Source organism: Carcharodon carcharias, chromosome 37, assembly GCF_017639515.1.
Source record: "Carcharodon carcharias isolate sCarCar2 chromosome 37, sCarCar2.pri, whole genome shotgun sequence".
NCBI classification, from domain to species: domain Eukaryota; kingdom Metazoa; phylum Chordata; class Chondrichthyes; order Lamniformes; family Lamnidae; genus Carcharodon; species Carcharodon carcharias.
The window spans coordinates 6,994,674-7,010,331 of NC_054503.1; the positions used below are offsets into that span (position 1 = coordinate 6,994,674).

The 15,658-nt window shown below is 52.9% G+C and overlaps 1 protein-coding gene across 11 annotated transcripts in view; it reads left to right on the top strand.

Moving 5' to 3' along the window:
* The window catches only part of zmp:0000001168 (signal-induced proliferation-associated 1-like protein 2), a 111,423-nt gene that overhangs the window by 71,856 nt on the left and 23,909 nt on the right, over positions 1-15,658 (top strand). For all 11 annotated transcript variants that reach the window (XR_005941935.1, XR_005941936.1, XM_041179897.1 and 8 more), the window contains exons 9-11: positions 5,204-5,478; positions 8,103-8,306; positions 10,974-11,094. Coding sequence is in view for 9 of the 11 variants with exons in the window: in XM_041179897.1 (XP_041035831.1) it covers positions 5,204-5,478; positions 8,103-8,306; positions 10,974-11,094 (600 nt within the window). In the remaining 2 variants the exon portion in view is untranslated. The remainder of the gene's footprint in view (positions 1-5,203; positions 5,479-8,102; positions 8,307-10,973; positions 11,095-15,658) is intronic.

The window sequence follows — 15,658 nt, forward strand, 5'->3', positions numbered from 1 at the left end:
CCCAGGATTCTGTCCATATTTTTATGACCTTCCCCGCTTGGGATGCTGCTTTTAATATCTTTGGAAAGGGAGCCTTAACCAAAATGCACAACTCTAACTCTTTTCGCCGATTCCTCCCTCTTACCAGCTTTGCTTCCCCGCTCTCCTTGTTCCTCAGTGTTATGTCCTAACCCGTCTGTGTCTATGAACCTTTTCCTATTTACATTACCACTGACGCAGCCACGTGAACTCACCGAGTGAGAATTGGTTATGGTGTCGTTATCAGTGACAGGGGCTGTGGCAAGTTGATGGAAAGTAGCACACTTCCCAGCTTCAAACCAGCCTCTTCATACAGTGGCCGGTTCCCCAGGAAGTCAGGTTAAATGTACGTAGGTCCCCGGGTTAGACCACACTTGCAGCGCTGTTAACCGGTTCTGGTTTCCATGTCACAGAAAGGGTGTAAAGGCAATAGGGAAGGATACAGAACAGATTTATAACTGACACCAAAATAGAGAGCTTACAGCGTAACAGGGAAAGATTGAACAGGCCAGGCTGCTTTTCTCTGGTAAAGAGAAAGCTGGGCCTTTCGGTTTATGAAAGGATTTGTCCTGGGGAGACATAGCAAAGATATTTCCACAGCATCGAAGACCAGAACTAGGGGGCCCTTGATATAAGACGGCCACTAATAAATCCAACTGGGAATTCAGGAGAGGCCTCCCTCTTTGCTGTGGGAACTCGCTCCCCACAGGGAACGATTGAGGCGGGTGTGTTCCACCCTATTGGATTAAGTGGGCATGGAGGTGACGGGAATGGAGGGGGGGGACTAACACTCTGAGATAACCACCCCCCTGTTCAATGGGCAGAAGGTTGGCACTCCAAGCGGGTGGATTCTGCTATTTTAGAGAAAGTGCTGGTGGGCAGAAAATCAAAAAAAAATTCTTTAAAAAAGCAATAACGTTTTACACTTGGGAAATATCCTGAGTAAGTCTTTCTGTTTTATTAGGTGGGAGTCTGGCTAAATCCCCTCCCCTTTAATAGGTGGAGTCTTGCTGAGGCATCTTTCCTTTGATAGGCTGGAATCTGTAGGTGACTCCTTCCCACTAATAGGACATGGTTTGGCAAGTCACCCCCTCCCCCTCCCCTTTATTGGCAGGAATTTGTAAAAGTTGCTCTCGCCTTTAATAGGGGGGGAATTTGGAAGAGTCACCCTCCCCTTTAATAGGTTGGAATTTGGCAGAGTTGCCCTCCCCTTTAATATGGGGGAATTTGGAAGGGTTGCCCTCCCCTTTAATAGGTGGGAACTTGGCAGAGTTGCCCTCCCCTTTAATAGTTGGGAACTTGGCAGAATCGCCCTCCCCTTTAATTGGTGGGAACTTGGCAGAGTCGCCCTCCCCTTTAATAGGTGTTTGTGACAGAGGGTGGAGGGGTGCATTTGGGAGCATCCCTGGGGGCATTTGGGAGCCTCCCTGTGGGGGAGGGTTACACGAATCAGAGAGGGACACACTTTCCACTAACTCTGCTAACCTGTCAGCTGCTGTTGTTTCCTGTGTGCTACAATGATAACAATAACTGTATGAACTACTTTACGGTTGTACTTTGCTTGCTGAATGTCCGTCCAGTAGCCAGCCAGTCGAGGAGCTGAACATGTGATGTCTGTGTGTAACTTAAAGTGACAGCGGCTTGCTGGCTCTGAATACTGTCAGTCCAGTCTGCATCTCTGTAACCACTGGCTGCCAAATTAAATGAATAAACCGTGATTGTTGTACCCACCGCATGTAGCTTTTGCTGTCTTTCTTTCCTTGTGTTTCTCTCGATGTCACCCCTCTCCTCGCGGCCCTTGGCTTTTCCTAACCTTGCCCCTTGCAGCGGAGCCTCTGTCTCGATACCTGGCACGCAAGACTCGGTATATTCGAACCCCCACCGCCTCCCCCAGCATTAGCCCCTCCTGCCCCCTCGTCTCTCGCTGGGTTACGGTCACACCGTAAGCCCTTGCTGCTGTCTCTCGGGTGTGACATGAGAAACACACCCACGTCGGCCATCTCAGGTGGACGCACACATAAGACCATTTCCAGGAAGAGCTGGTGGGGTGGGGGTGCGTGTGGAATTCTCCCTCCCGCCGGTGTCCTGGCCCCACTATTTATCCTTCCGTTCATATCACTGGAACAAAACAAAGATTTGCTTGGTCATAAATCTCAATGAACGATTGTGTGCAGTGTGCAGGAGCATATGGAACAGCCTGGGGGAATGGCCTGGGACTGCCTATCTTTAAGGCCAGAGCTAGATAGGTTCTTGATACGCAAGGGGGTGAAAGGTTATCGGGGCTCGGGTGGGAATGTGGGGGTTGAGGTTACTGTCAGATCAGCCATGATCTCACTGAATGGCGGAGCAGTCTCGAGGGGCTGAGTGGCCTATTCCCACTCCTAATTCATATGTGGCCATACCCACTTAAAGAGGAGTTTATTTCCTTTGTGTAGATCAAGATGAGCCTTTCCCTCCCCGTTGGGGTGGGGAGCTAGGATAAAGGGACGTGGCCTTAAAATAGCCAGGATATTCAGGAGAGAAGTTAGGGAACACTTCCTAAATGAAGGCATTTGGAAATCTCTCACACAGAAGCAATATTAGATGCCAGCTTAATTAGTTTTAATCTGAGATTGATAGATCTTAGCTGGCCGAGACTATTACTACAAACCAACTGTAATCTTGCGGCGTGGCAGAACAGGCTCGAGGGGCTGAATGGCCTCCCCATGTTCCTGTCTGAAATTTTGATGTTGAAGTGGGACCAGATAGCAGCAGCAGCAGGAGATTAGCTAGGAAGTGCCCGTCTACACCAGAGTTTTAATAGCAATAAATGCTCATGGGTCCAGAGTTAGTGAAATTTTGCACAGGTCCTTGACCTCCCTGTAACCCCCCTGGTTTCCTATTTGCTCCATCCATGACATCATAACAGGAAGTTGTAATGCTCCATGAAGGTCAAAAGGAAAAGAATGCTGAGGATTCTCTTCAGCGGCTCAAACAAGTCTCCTGTGTTCGGCTGGAGAGCCTCTGGCTTCAGGATCAGCACCCCATCCACCACCTTCAACATTCACTCCCTCCGCCACCGACGCACAGTAGCAGCAGCGTGTGTGTACCATCTACAAGATGCACTGCAGCAACTCACCGAGGCTCCTTCGACAGCACCTCCCAAACCCACGACCTCTACCATCTAGAAGGACAAGGGCAGCAGGTACATGGGGAACACCACCACCTGGAAGTTCCCCCTCCGAGCCTCTCACCATCCCGACTTGGAAACATATCGGCCATTCCCTCACTGTCGCTGGGTCAAAACCCTGGAACTCCCTCCCTAACAGCACGGTGGGTGTACCTACACCACATGGACCACAGCGGTCAAGAAGGCGGCTCACCCCCCTCTTCGCATTTGGCAATTAGGGATGGGCGATAAAAACGCTGGCCTATCCAGCGATGCCCACATCCTGTAAAATAATTTTTTTTAAATTCCCATCTCCATACCCATGTCATCGAGATAGCCAGCAGGAGAAAACAAATGATTATGATGGAGGCAGTCCTGTCCCAGAATACACAGCAGTCATGAAAATAAGAAATAGGAACAGGAGTAGACCATTCGGCCCCTCGAGCCTGCTCCGCCATTCAATAAGATCATAGCTCATCTTCTTGTGTTTTGATTTCCACATTCCCAGCTAACCCCGATAACCTTTGATTGCCTTGCCTATAAGAACATAACATGTTTTACTTCTGGTTTCTGAGCTGACTTGGTCATATGATCATAGGCCAACATAGTGTTATGTTGAATTTACAGCACTGCTCTCTGCCAGCATTTATGCTCCAAGTGAGTCTCCTCCCACCCTGCTTCATATATCTTGTCAGCATAACCTTCTACTCCTTACCCCCTGATGTTGTTTTCCCAGCCTTATATGTATCTACACTATTCACCTTGACCAGTCTCTGCAGTAGCGAGTTCTGCATTCTCACCAATCTCTGGGTAAAGAAGCTACTCCTGAATCCCTTATTGGACTTATCAGCGATCATCTTATACTTATAGCCCCTGTTTGGATTCCCCACCCCCCTCCACCAAGTGGCCCACAAAGGGAAGCATCTTCTCCCCTTTTGAATCCCTTTGTAATTTAAAAGGCCTCTTTCAAGTACAAATTCTTACAGGGCGTGATAGGATATATCAGAGGAGGTTCACTAGATTGATTCCACAGAGATGTGGGGGGCTTGTCCTATGAGGAGAGATTTGAGCAGTTTAGGCCGAGACTCGCTAGAGTTGAGAAGATGAGAGGAGATCTAACTGAGGTTAATAAGATGCTAAAGTAGACAAAGTAGATGTGGAGCGAAAGTTTCCCCTTGTGGGGCATTCTAGAATGAGAGGCCATAGTTTTAGGCTAAGGGACGATAGATTTAAATCAGAGATGAGGAGGAATTACTTTTCTCAAAGGGTGGTGAATCTGTGGAATTCACTACCTCAGAGTGCAGTGGATGCCGGGACGCTGAATAAATTTGAGGAGGAGATAGACAGATTTTTAATTAGTAACGGGTTGAAAGGTTATGGGGATCGGGTGGGAAATTGGAGTTGAGGCCAAAATGAGATCAGCCATGATCGTAATGAATGGCGGGGCAGGCTCGAGGGGCTGAATTACCTACCCCTGCTCCTAGTTCTTATGACGGGCTGTTCCCTTTTACTGAGGAGTCTAAAACCCTAGAGCGTCACAGTCTCACGATAAGTGGGGGGGGGGGAGGGGCAGCCATTTTGGACTGAGATAAGGAGGAATCTCTTCACTCAGAGGGTGCTGAACCTAGAGAACTCTCTATCCCAGAGAGAAACGGATGCCCTCAGAGGTTGAGGCGGGCGTTTTCTTGCCCCCTGGTGGTGGGTTTCCCCACGGCGGATGCGGAGAGCCATTCGAATCCCCCCCCCACGTTTAGCAGGAAGGGCCGGAAAGCCCCGCTCCGGGTGTATTTAAGACAGAAATGGCTGGACCCTTAAGTCACCAGGGGAACTGAGGGGGGCCCTGCGAGGACAGAGGAAATTGAGGGAGGAGAATGGTCTGACTGAACGATGGAGCAGGCTTGAGGGGCCCCTGGGGCCTACTCCTGCCCCCTATTTCTTATGTAGGCCGCACCCCGGGCCTACTCATTTCTGGGGCAAGGAAGCCCTTGGCCTGTGCGGCATTGCGTGATGGTTATCCACCATTGTGTTTTCAAACAGATTGTGACCACGGGGTGTGAAACTGAAGACCTGGTCCTCCTCAGGAACAGCGTCCATCATCTGGGCTTCCAAGCCAATGGCGAGGGAATCGTCACCCAGGTGGAAAAAAATGGCTACGCGGAGCTGAAGGGGCTGAAGCTGTACAGCCGGCTGATCAGGATCTGCGAGACTCCGGTGGTGTTCCTGTCTTACAAGGAGAGGGCTGAGTACCTGAGGAAGGCCAGCCATGTGAAGATAACTGTCATCCCGCCCGACTCCAAGGGCAAGCCCAGAATGTAGGCACCTGTCACGGGAGGGTTGGGGGTGGTGGGGTGGGAGGAGAGGTCGTTTGGGGGGGGGGGTGGTGCCAGTGGGGCCTGGTTTTAATGGTCTCGCCTGCATTCTGTCAATACGAGGAGGTACTCAGGATCTCGCAGGTCATTGGAGGGGTGATGGAGGGGGTAGGGAAGCTGTTTGGGGGGGGGGGTGGTGGTTGGGGGTGGGGGGTAGTGTTGGCGGGAGGGAAGGGTGAGCTTCTTTTTGGTGGACATCCTCTCGTCAGAACCCTCGATGTCCTGAAGCGTTCACTTGAGCTTCACAGAGAGCGGTGAAGAGGGGGCCCGGGAGGGAGCTGAGGCCTAGGGGAGGTGGCGCCGTGGGAGCAGCAGAGCTTCAGAGGGAGAGGAGGGGGTTGAGGTTGTTAACGGGGAGCGGGGGCTGTTGACGGGGAGCGGGGGCTGTTGACGGGGAGCGGGGGCTGTTAACGGGGAGCAGGGGCTGTTAACGGGGAGCGGGGGCTGTTAACGGGGAGCAGGGGCTGTTAACGGGGAGCGGGGGCTGTTAACGGGGAGCGGGGGCTGTTAACGGGGAGTGGGGGGGTGTTAACGGGGAGCGGGGGGGGTGTTAACGGGGAGTGAGGGGGTATTAACGGGGAGTGGGGGGTGTTAACGGGGAGTGGGGGGGTTAACGGGGAGTGGGGGGGTGTTAACGGGGAGTGGGGGGTGTTAACGGGGAGTGGGGAGTGTTAACGGGGAGTGGGGGGGTGTTAACGGGGAGTGGGGGGTGTTAACGGGGAGCGAAGGGGTGTTAATGAGGGACTGGTGTTTGCAGAGGGCAGGCGTTGTCAATAGGCGCCCAGCAGCTGTATTTACTCTCCTTAAATTTACAACCGTATCGATGGTGAGGACAGTATTCTCATTCTTTTAACGGAAGCTTCATGAAGAAGCATTGTCATTAATGATATATCTGTTCCCTCTTTCACAAGAACCCTCTCTCCCTTTCCTTCGTGAAGGGGATTATATCCACAGCCACAACAGAAAGCGGCTTTAGAACAACCATCAGGTGGTGTTGGGTTAGAGAAAGGGGGAATCGAACAGGATCCCTACGTCCTGTCCAGTAAGCTAAGCTGGGAAATGTGTGTGTGAGGTGTGTGTGTGTGTGTGTGTGTATGTGTGTGCGCGTGTGCGTGTATGTGTGTGTGTTTATGTGCGTGTGTGTATGTGTGTGTGTGTGTGAGGTGTGTGTGTGTGTATGTGTATGTGTGTGTGTGAGGTGTGTGTATGTGTGTGTGTGTGTGAGGTGTGGGTGTGTGTGTGTGAGGTGTGTGTGTGTGTGTGAGGTGTATGTGTGTGAGGTGTGTGTGTGTGTGTGTGTATGTGTGTGTGAGGTGTGTGTGTGTGTGTGTATGTGTGTGTGTGTGTGTGAGGTGTGTGTGTGTGTGTATGTGTGTGTGTGTGTGTGAGGTATGTGTGTATGTGTGTGAGGTGTGTGTGTGTGTGTATGTGTGTGTGAGGTGTGTGTGTGTGTGTGTGTATGTGTGTGTGTGTGTGAGGTGTGTGTGTGTGTGTATGTGTGTGTGTGTGTGTGTGAGGTGTGGGTGTGTGTGTGTGTGAGGTATGTGTGTGTGTGTGTGAGGTGTGTGCGTGTATGTGTGTGTGTTTATGTGCGTGTGTGTATGTGTGTGTGTGTGTGAGGTGTGTGTGTGTATGTGTGTGTGTGTGTGTGAGGTGTGGGTGTGTGTGTGCGTGAGGTGTGTGTGTGCGTGAGGTGTGTGTGTGTGTGAGGTGTGTGTGTGTATGTGTGTGTGTGCGCGCGCGTGTGTGTAGGTGTGTGTAGATGTGTGTGTGTGTAGATGTGTGTGTGTGTAGGTGTGTGTGTGTGAGGTGTGTATGTGTGTGTGAGGTGTATGTGTGTGTGTGTGCGTACGTGTGTGTGTAGGTGTGTGTAGGTGTGTGTGTGTGTGTAGGTGTGTGTGTGTAGGTGTGTGTGTGTGAGGTGTGTGTGTGTGATGTGTGTGTGTGTGTGTATGTGTGTGTGTGTGCGCACATGTGTGTGTAGGGGTGTGTATGTGTGTTTGTGTGTGTGAGGTGTGTGTGTGTATGTGTGTGTGTGTGAGGTGTGTGTGTGTATGCGTGTGTGTGTGTATGTGTGTGCGCGTGTGTGTATGTGTGTGTATGTGTGTGCGCGTGTGTGTGTGTGTGTGCATGTGTGTGTGTGTGTGTATGTGTCCAAATCCTAAGATCACAGGTTCGAGTCCCGCTCCCAGAGAATTGAACCCATAATCCAGTCGAACACTCCCAGTGCTCGAGGGTACACTACTCTGTCAGGATGAGACATTACATCGAGGCTCCATCTGCCCTCTCAGGTGGGTGTAATATACACACCACACTATTGGAAGAGGAGCAGGGGAGTTCTCCCCCACACCCCAACTCTCCCCATTGCCCCCCAGTGTCCTGGGGCCAATATTTATCCCTCAACCAACATCCGTTGAAAAGAATTGATCTGCTCAATATGATATTGCTGTTTGTGGGATCTTACTGTGCATAAATGTTCTGCTGGGATTCCCCACGTCACCGCGGTGACCACTTCCCCAGCGCTTTCAGGCGGCCTGAGTCAACCTGAGCCCTTTCTGTCTCCGAAGGAGCTACTCTGAGCTGTACCGCAAGTCGATCGAGGAGACCGAGCGGAAGTGTGACCGAGTCACGGACGCGGGCCTGGGGTCTCCCCGTCTGCCCCTGATGAGGATGTCCTCGCTCCAGGAAGCCCAACGCGCCAGTCCGCAAGGGGACCAGTGCCTGACCACGCCGAGCTGCTCTCTGGAGAAACCAGCTGTCCGGAGCCAGAGGTATTTGTGAGTGTGTAAACTGATGAATGAAAGGGAGGGGCCGATGAGGTCTCGCAAAGGATTCATCAAAAAAGGCTACAAATATTGGCCATTATTTCTAACTAGCCAGCTAGAATATAAAAGAGTGGATGTTATGCTGCAACTCTGCAGCACCCTGGTTAGGACCCCTGAGTAATGTTAGGAAGGATTTACTGGTCTTGGAAGCAGAATTTTACTTCAATCTTTCATGGGATGTGGGCATGTCTGGCAAGACTACAAAGATAGGGAGGGTTGTAGAGGCTGGAGGAGGTTACAGAGATAGCGAGGGTTGTAGGGGCTGGAGGAGGTTACAGAGACAGGGAGGGTTGTAGGGGCTGGAGGAGGTTACAGAGATAGGGAGGATTGTAGGGGCTGGAGGAGGTTACAGAGATAGGGAGGGTTGTAGGGGCTGGAGGAGGTTATAGAGATATGGAGAGTTGTAGGGGCTGGAGGAGGTTACAGAAATATGGAGAGTTGTAGGGGCTGGAGGCAGTTACAGAGATAGGGAGGGTTGTAGGGGCTGGAGGAGGTTACAGAGATGGGGAGGGTTGTAGAGGCTGGAGGAGGTTACAGAGATTGGGAGGGTTGTAGGGGCTGGAGGAGGTTACAGAAATATGGAGAGTTGTAGGGGCTGAAGGAGGTTACAGAGATAGGGAGGGATGTAGGGGCTGGAGGAGGTTACAGAGATAGAGAGAGGTGTAGGGGCTGGAGGAGGTTACAGAGATAGGGAATGTTTTGGGGGCTGGAGGAGGTTACAGAGATAGGGAGGGTTGTAGGGGCTGGAGGGAGTTACAGAGATAGGGAGGGTGTAGGGGCTGGAGGAGGTTACAGAGATAGGGAGGGTTGTAGGGGCTGGAGGAGGTTACAGAGACAGGGAGGGGTGTAGGGACTGGAGGAGATTACAGAGATAGGGAGTGCTGTAGGGGCTGGAGGAGGTTACAGAGATAGGGAGGGTTGTAGGGGCTGGAAGAGGTTACAGAGATTGGGAGGGTTGTAGGGGCTGGAGGAGGTTACAGAGATAGGGAGGGTTGTAGGGGCTGGAGCAGGTTACGGAGATAGGGAGGGTTGTAGGGGCTGGAGGAGGTTACAGAGATAGGGAGGGATGTAGGGGCTGGAGGAGGTTACAGAGATAGGGAGGGATGTAGGGGCTGGAGGAGGTTACAGAGATAGAGAGAGGTGTAGGGGCTGGAGGAGGTTACAGAGATATGTAGAGTTGTAGGGGCTGGAGGAGGTTACAGAAATATGGAGAGTTGTAGGGGCTGGAGGCAGTTACAGAGATAGGGAGGGTTGTAGGGGCTGGAGGAGGTTACAGAGATAGGGAGGGTTGTAGAGGCTGGAGGAGGTTACAGAGATTGGGAGGGTTGTAGGGGCTGGAGGAGGTTACAGAAATATGGAGAGTTGTAGGGGCTGGAGGAGGTTACAGAGATAGGGAGGGATGTAGGGGCTGGAGGAGGTTACAGAGATAGAGAGAGGTGTAGGGGCTGGAGGAGGTTACAGAGATAGGGAATGTTTTGGGGGCTGGAGGAGGTTACAGAGATAGGGAGGGTTGTAGGGCCTGGAGGGAGTTACAGAAATAGGGAGGGGTGTAGGGGCTGGAGGAGGTTACAGAGATAGGGAGGGTTGTAGGGGCTGGGGGAGGTTACAGAGACAGGGAGGGGTGTAGGGACTGGAGGAGATTACAGAGATAGGGAGTGCTGTAGGGGCTGGAGGAGGTTACAGAGATAGGGAGGGTTGTCGGGGCTGGAGGAGGTTACAGAGATAGGGAGGGATGTAGGGGCTGGAGGAGGTTACAGAGATAGAGAGAGGTGTAGGGGCTGGAGGAGGTTACAGAGATAGAGAGAGGTGTAGGGGCTGGAGGAGGTTACAGAGATGGGGCAGGGTTAGACTGTGGAGGGATGTGAAAAAGAGGATGAGAATTTTAAAATCGGGCTGTTGACACACCGGGATCCATGGTAAGTCAGTGAGCACAGCTGGGTGAACGGGAATTGGTAAGAGTTTTGTTTTATTTATCCATTCTCGGGATATGGGCATCTCTGGCATTTGTTGCCCATCCCTAATTACCCTTGAACTGTGGGTCTTGTTAGACCATTTCAGGGGGGCAGTTAAGAGTCAACCACATGTGGCTGTGGGGTCTGGAGTCACATGTAGGCCCAGACCGGGTAAGGACGGCAGATTTCCCTCCCTGAAGGGGACATTAGTCAAGCAGATGGGTTTTCACAACAATCAATACTAGCTTTACGCTCACCGTTGCTGAGACTAGTTTTATATTCCAGATTTGAATGAATTGAATTTAAATTCCACCAGCTGCTGTGGTGGGGTTTGAACCCTGTGCCCTCAAGAGTATTAACCTGAGCCTCTGAGATTGCTGACCTAGTGATGTTGCCGCTACACTGTCATCTCCCCGTGAGTTCCCGTTAAACTGCAAGGTGGAAGGCGAGCCTGAGGCAGAGCGTACAGTCAAGTCTCCAGCTTACAGGGGTTTGAACGAGGGTTTCAACAGCAGATGAGTTGGGACGGGGGGTGGTGGGGGGGTTGGAGGGGAGGGTCGGAGCATATCGATTCAAGGAGGTTTGCTGACGACCATTTTTGCCTGATTTTTTTTTTGTGTACGGGACCTGCTTGACCACCGGACTTTCCTGTTTGTTTCAGGACCCAGGAGGATCCCGGCTTTGGAGGCCTGAAGCCTTCGCCCCCTGATCTCATCTTAGCTGCCAACTCTCAGCAGCTGCTGCCTTCTGGGAAACCGGAGTCAGAGCCAGGCCACGCCCAGGTCAGTAATAACGCAGCTAAGCTGAAAGCAGAGTTCTTGCCCTGTGACGTATGTGGGGAGTTCCGGTCTCTGATTGCTGACCCTGTTCAAAGTAGCTAGAGTTAAGCCGGCCTGTTCTCTTTTCTCGCCCCACCGACCCCCACCCCTCCAAGCCCCGCACCAAGGATCGAACAAGCTAATGAAACGATTGGTCCCTTGGAAGGGCAGTAGGCCATTTATACAGTAACTCCAACTCTTGCCATTCAGGCGAAGTTACGATATCGATGGCTGACAGGTTACGCCACACCCCTTCCCCCACCAAAAGAAAGCAAGACCATTCGGAGCGTTAACCTGTGCAGCCTGTGGAGTAGCTGAATTTAATATCTCTGATCTGCTGAACAGCCAAGGGAATTGCTCGGACGAAGACAGTACTGTAGCACCTAGACGTTAATCCCAAGCCTCTCATGGTGCGGTACTCCCAAGTTTTTTTTTTTCTGCACTCAACATGAAAGAAATCCTCCGGTACTGATCTCAGTGTGGATTGCTCATGTCTTTGGGACTGACTTGGGGATTTGAACTCCGTGGGCGCACTGAAAACTTGCCTCGTACATGTGCAACTTTGCATCGGGAATGTCTGCACGAAACTCTTTCGTCCAAAAGCCCCATCGTTTATCAATCTGTATGAGAAATATATTCTGACGAGGGTACCTTGATCCCCTTTGTGGATTGATGCAAGTTTTTATTGGTTTCAAGTATTGTACTCAGTATCTTGCTGTGTTCCACTACTTCTGTATATTACTCAGCCTGTAAATAAATCTGAATATTAGTTTTAGCCTGTACCCATTGCTTTGACAGTCTGGTTTTTTTTGGCCTTTTAAAGGAGGCAGAAAAGCAAAGTGGGTATCCCATATTATTTAGTGAAGAGGGCCGCGGGTAAATGTTGATCCTGTCCGTGACATATTTAAGATGATAGGTTTTAGGTGGCACCTTTTCATCATGAACGTAAAACAAAACTGCTTCCCCCCTCCCAAAACCCCCGCCGCCCCACATCAGTAACATTTTCTCCTGAACAGCCCAGCCACAGTTGATTTAATACACTTTGAATTTGATCAGGCACTTGAACTCAAATGATTGAAACATCTCAATCTGAGGGTTTCATCTGAATGGGATGGGGGGGTGGAAACTCTACACATCGTAAAAACTCTCACAAGAGGCCCTGCTCTTCCTACTTGGGCTAGAGGAGGAAATAAAGCTGACCACAGCCTAATGCAACAACCCCTAAAAGACAAGAGATGGTAGAATTCCAAATGTGTTCTCCCAATTCCCTGTTACACATTCCTGGAGGAAATACATTTGAACTCCCAGTAGAGGTAAAGGACGAGATATTATGATTGATAAGGGGTGGGGGGGTCGGGGGGGGTCGGGGGGTCGGGGAGGGGGTGTACTGAAACCTGTACCATACCTTTCCAATGCCCCTGCCCCCTGCCTCTAACTGAGTGAATAGTCCAGGATGTAAACAGGATCCCAGTTGATTTATGAAACCAAATCCAAGACACAGAGCTTCTCTTTATTTGAAGAGTTGATTGGCTTATTCAGTATTACAGCTCTCCTCCCACTCAAACCAGTGTCCCAGCTGTCCCCTATTTATACGTTCTCAATGAATACCCATCGCCTGTTTCTCTTAACCTTAACAATGTAATTAATGAGACATTAACAGAGGAGGTCTCATTGTTCGAGAATGATGTTGCCTGTTCCTGCCTCATGTTTGGTAACATCTCTGCCCCCAGCTAGGCACAGGTCCGACTCCCGTGTAAGGTGTACAGTGAATGCACAAGGCAGGACCTTGTTCCAAAGGTCTGCTACTCTCTGCAGAGATGAAGAAGTGCTCAACATTTAAACAAGTTTTAACCTTATATAAATTTACAAATTCACCCTGGCCTACCTCGTAGAATTGCAGAATAAAACAGTACAGATGCAAGCCATTTGGCCCATGCTCCACTCTTCCCTCACCTCCCCCTCAGTTCCTATTCCCCTCCAATATTTATCCAATTCCCTTTTGAAAGTTACGGAATCGGCTCCCAGCTTTCAAGGCAGAGCGTTCTGGATTAGACAGTTTCTATCCAGATCATTAGTCCATGTAGACAGGGTCCCAGTCCCTTCGGTATTTTACAGAGTTCACTGGGATAGACTGAGTCCAGGGTGCCTGAGAGTAGACCCAGTTTTAAAAAGCTGATCTAAGGTGCTTTAAAACGTGGAGTCAAACCTTTCACCCTCCTCGTAACCTGTTCCAAAACCTTAATATTACCCAGGATGTCAGGAGGTCCAGCTAGAGACAGTATTTTTACTGAGGCTTAACCAAGGTTCAGCCACACCTCAATTTTAACTCATCCTTCTTTTTGAATCCCTCCATGGCCTTGCCCACCTCCTCCTCTCTGTGAACTCCCTCAGCCCTCTGAGATCTCAGCTCTCCCCCGAGACCCCTGAGCTCCCCGAGACCCCTGAGCTCCTCCGAGACCCCTGAGCTCTCTCGAGACCCCTGAGCTCCCCCGAGACCCCTGAGCTCCTCCGAGACCCCTGAGCTCTCTCGAGACCCCTGAGCTCTCTCGAGACCCCTGAGCTCCCCCGAGACCCCTGAGCTCCTCCGAGACCCCTGAGCTCTCTCGAGACCCCTGAGCTCCCCCGAGACCCCTGAGCTCCTCCGAGACCCCTGAGCTCTCTCGAGACCCCTGAGCTCTCTCGAGACCCCTGAGCTCCCCCGAGACCCCTGAGCTCCTCCGAGACCCCTGAGCTCTCTCGAGACCCCTGAGCTCCCCCGAGACCCCTGAGCTCCCCAAGACCCCTGAGACCCCCGAGACCCCTGAGCTCCCCCGAGACCCCTGAGCTCCTCTAGCCCTGCTCCCACCCCCACCCCCTCCTCCACACCATTGGCGGCCATGCCTTGAGCTGCCCAGGCCGCTGGGCTCCGGCGTTCCCTCGCTCAATCCCTTTGGATCCACCCACCACCCACCTCACAACGGCCGCTTAAAACCCACCCCTTCGACCGGGTTGCCCTGAAACCACCTCCGTGTGAATCCGGCGCCGACCTTTGCGTGACCTACGCTTCGGTGAAGTGAGTTGGAACGTTTCGCTATGAGTCCGGCCCTGTGCGAAAAGCGAGCGGCCTCCGTTCTCGGCCTTTACGAACGCATTACCCGTGCCGCCAGCGGGGCCTAAAGCGACGTCAAGCCCTCTCGAGCGGAACGCTCGCCCTTGTCGATCGTACCCCCGGGAGGGGTCCCGGACGGACCGCCGACCGGCCATTTCTCCCCTTCAACGACCGACAGGAAACACCGGGAGGACTCAGCAGGCCCGGAAAGAGAGAGAGAGAGAGAGAGAGAGAGAGAAACGGGAACGAACGTTCCAAGTCCGCCCCGACTCCTCCTCCGTTTGCACCCCATGGCGAGGAATCCGGAACCGCTCGGAAGAAACGGATGGAAACTTCCGGAGGGTGGTGGGGGAGGGGTGGGGGGGCTGTGTTGGGCGGCGAGGATCGCGTCACCCGGAAAATAAAGTCCTCGTAAAAACTTTATATCAGATAAACGGCCGAAGTATCTTCACTGAGGCAGAGAGGTTGGAGTGGGTGGGTGGGTGGGTGGGTGGAGTGGGGGGGGAGTCGGTGGGGGGAATAAAACATAAGATTAGATTAAGGTTTAAAGCGTGTTTTTAGCTTCAGGCCAAGGGAGACGGAGGGCAGGGAGCTGTCATATTGTGTGTTACAGAGAGAGTCGCTTTGCCCAAACGCTGTGTGTTAACTTTCATTCCCCAGCAGCAGGAAGAATATTGTCTATTTTCCAAGGGTCACTGACTCCAGTATCTCCGGTGAGACCTTCCGCTGTCTTGTTTCCGTTATCTCTCCTCGGTGACGTGCGGGCCTCTCCCGTGCTTAACCCCCCTCCCCCACCCCCTCCCCCTCCCCCCACTCCCCACCCACCGCCACCGCACCCCCCCCCCGCCCCACCCCCAACCCCAACCCCAACCCCTCAGCAGCGACCGGGATGCCGGGTGGCTGGCGTTGGACAAGGCCCCGTTTCCAGGGCCCACGCGCTGCAGCCTGAGGCCTAGGCCTCGCAGCTGGGACGCAGAGGTGGAGTCGGAGGAGCCGGGTTGGGGGAAGGGGAGGAGTGAGAACGACGGGGGGAGTGGGGGTGGGGGGGGTGCGGGGGGGGGGGGGGGGGGGGGGGGGGGGGGGTGGGTGGGGGAGGGTGGGGGAGGGTGGGGAGGGTGTGGGTGAGTAGGTGGGTGGGGGAGGGTGGGGAGGGTGTGGGTGGGTAGGTGGGGGAGGGTGGGTAGGTGGGTGGGGGAGGGTGGGGAGGGTGTGGGCGGGTAGGTGGGTGGGGGAGGGTGGGTAGGTGGGTGGGGGAGGGTGGGGAGGGTGTGGGCGGGTAGGTGGGTGGGGGAGGGTGGGGAGGGTGTGGGCGGGTAGGTGGGTGGGGGAGGGTGGGGAGGGTGTGGGCGGGTAGGTGGGTGGGGGAGGGTGGGGAGGGTGTGGGCGGGTAGGTGGGTGGGGGAGGGTGGGGAGGGTGTGGACGGGTAGGTGGGTGGGGGA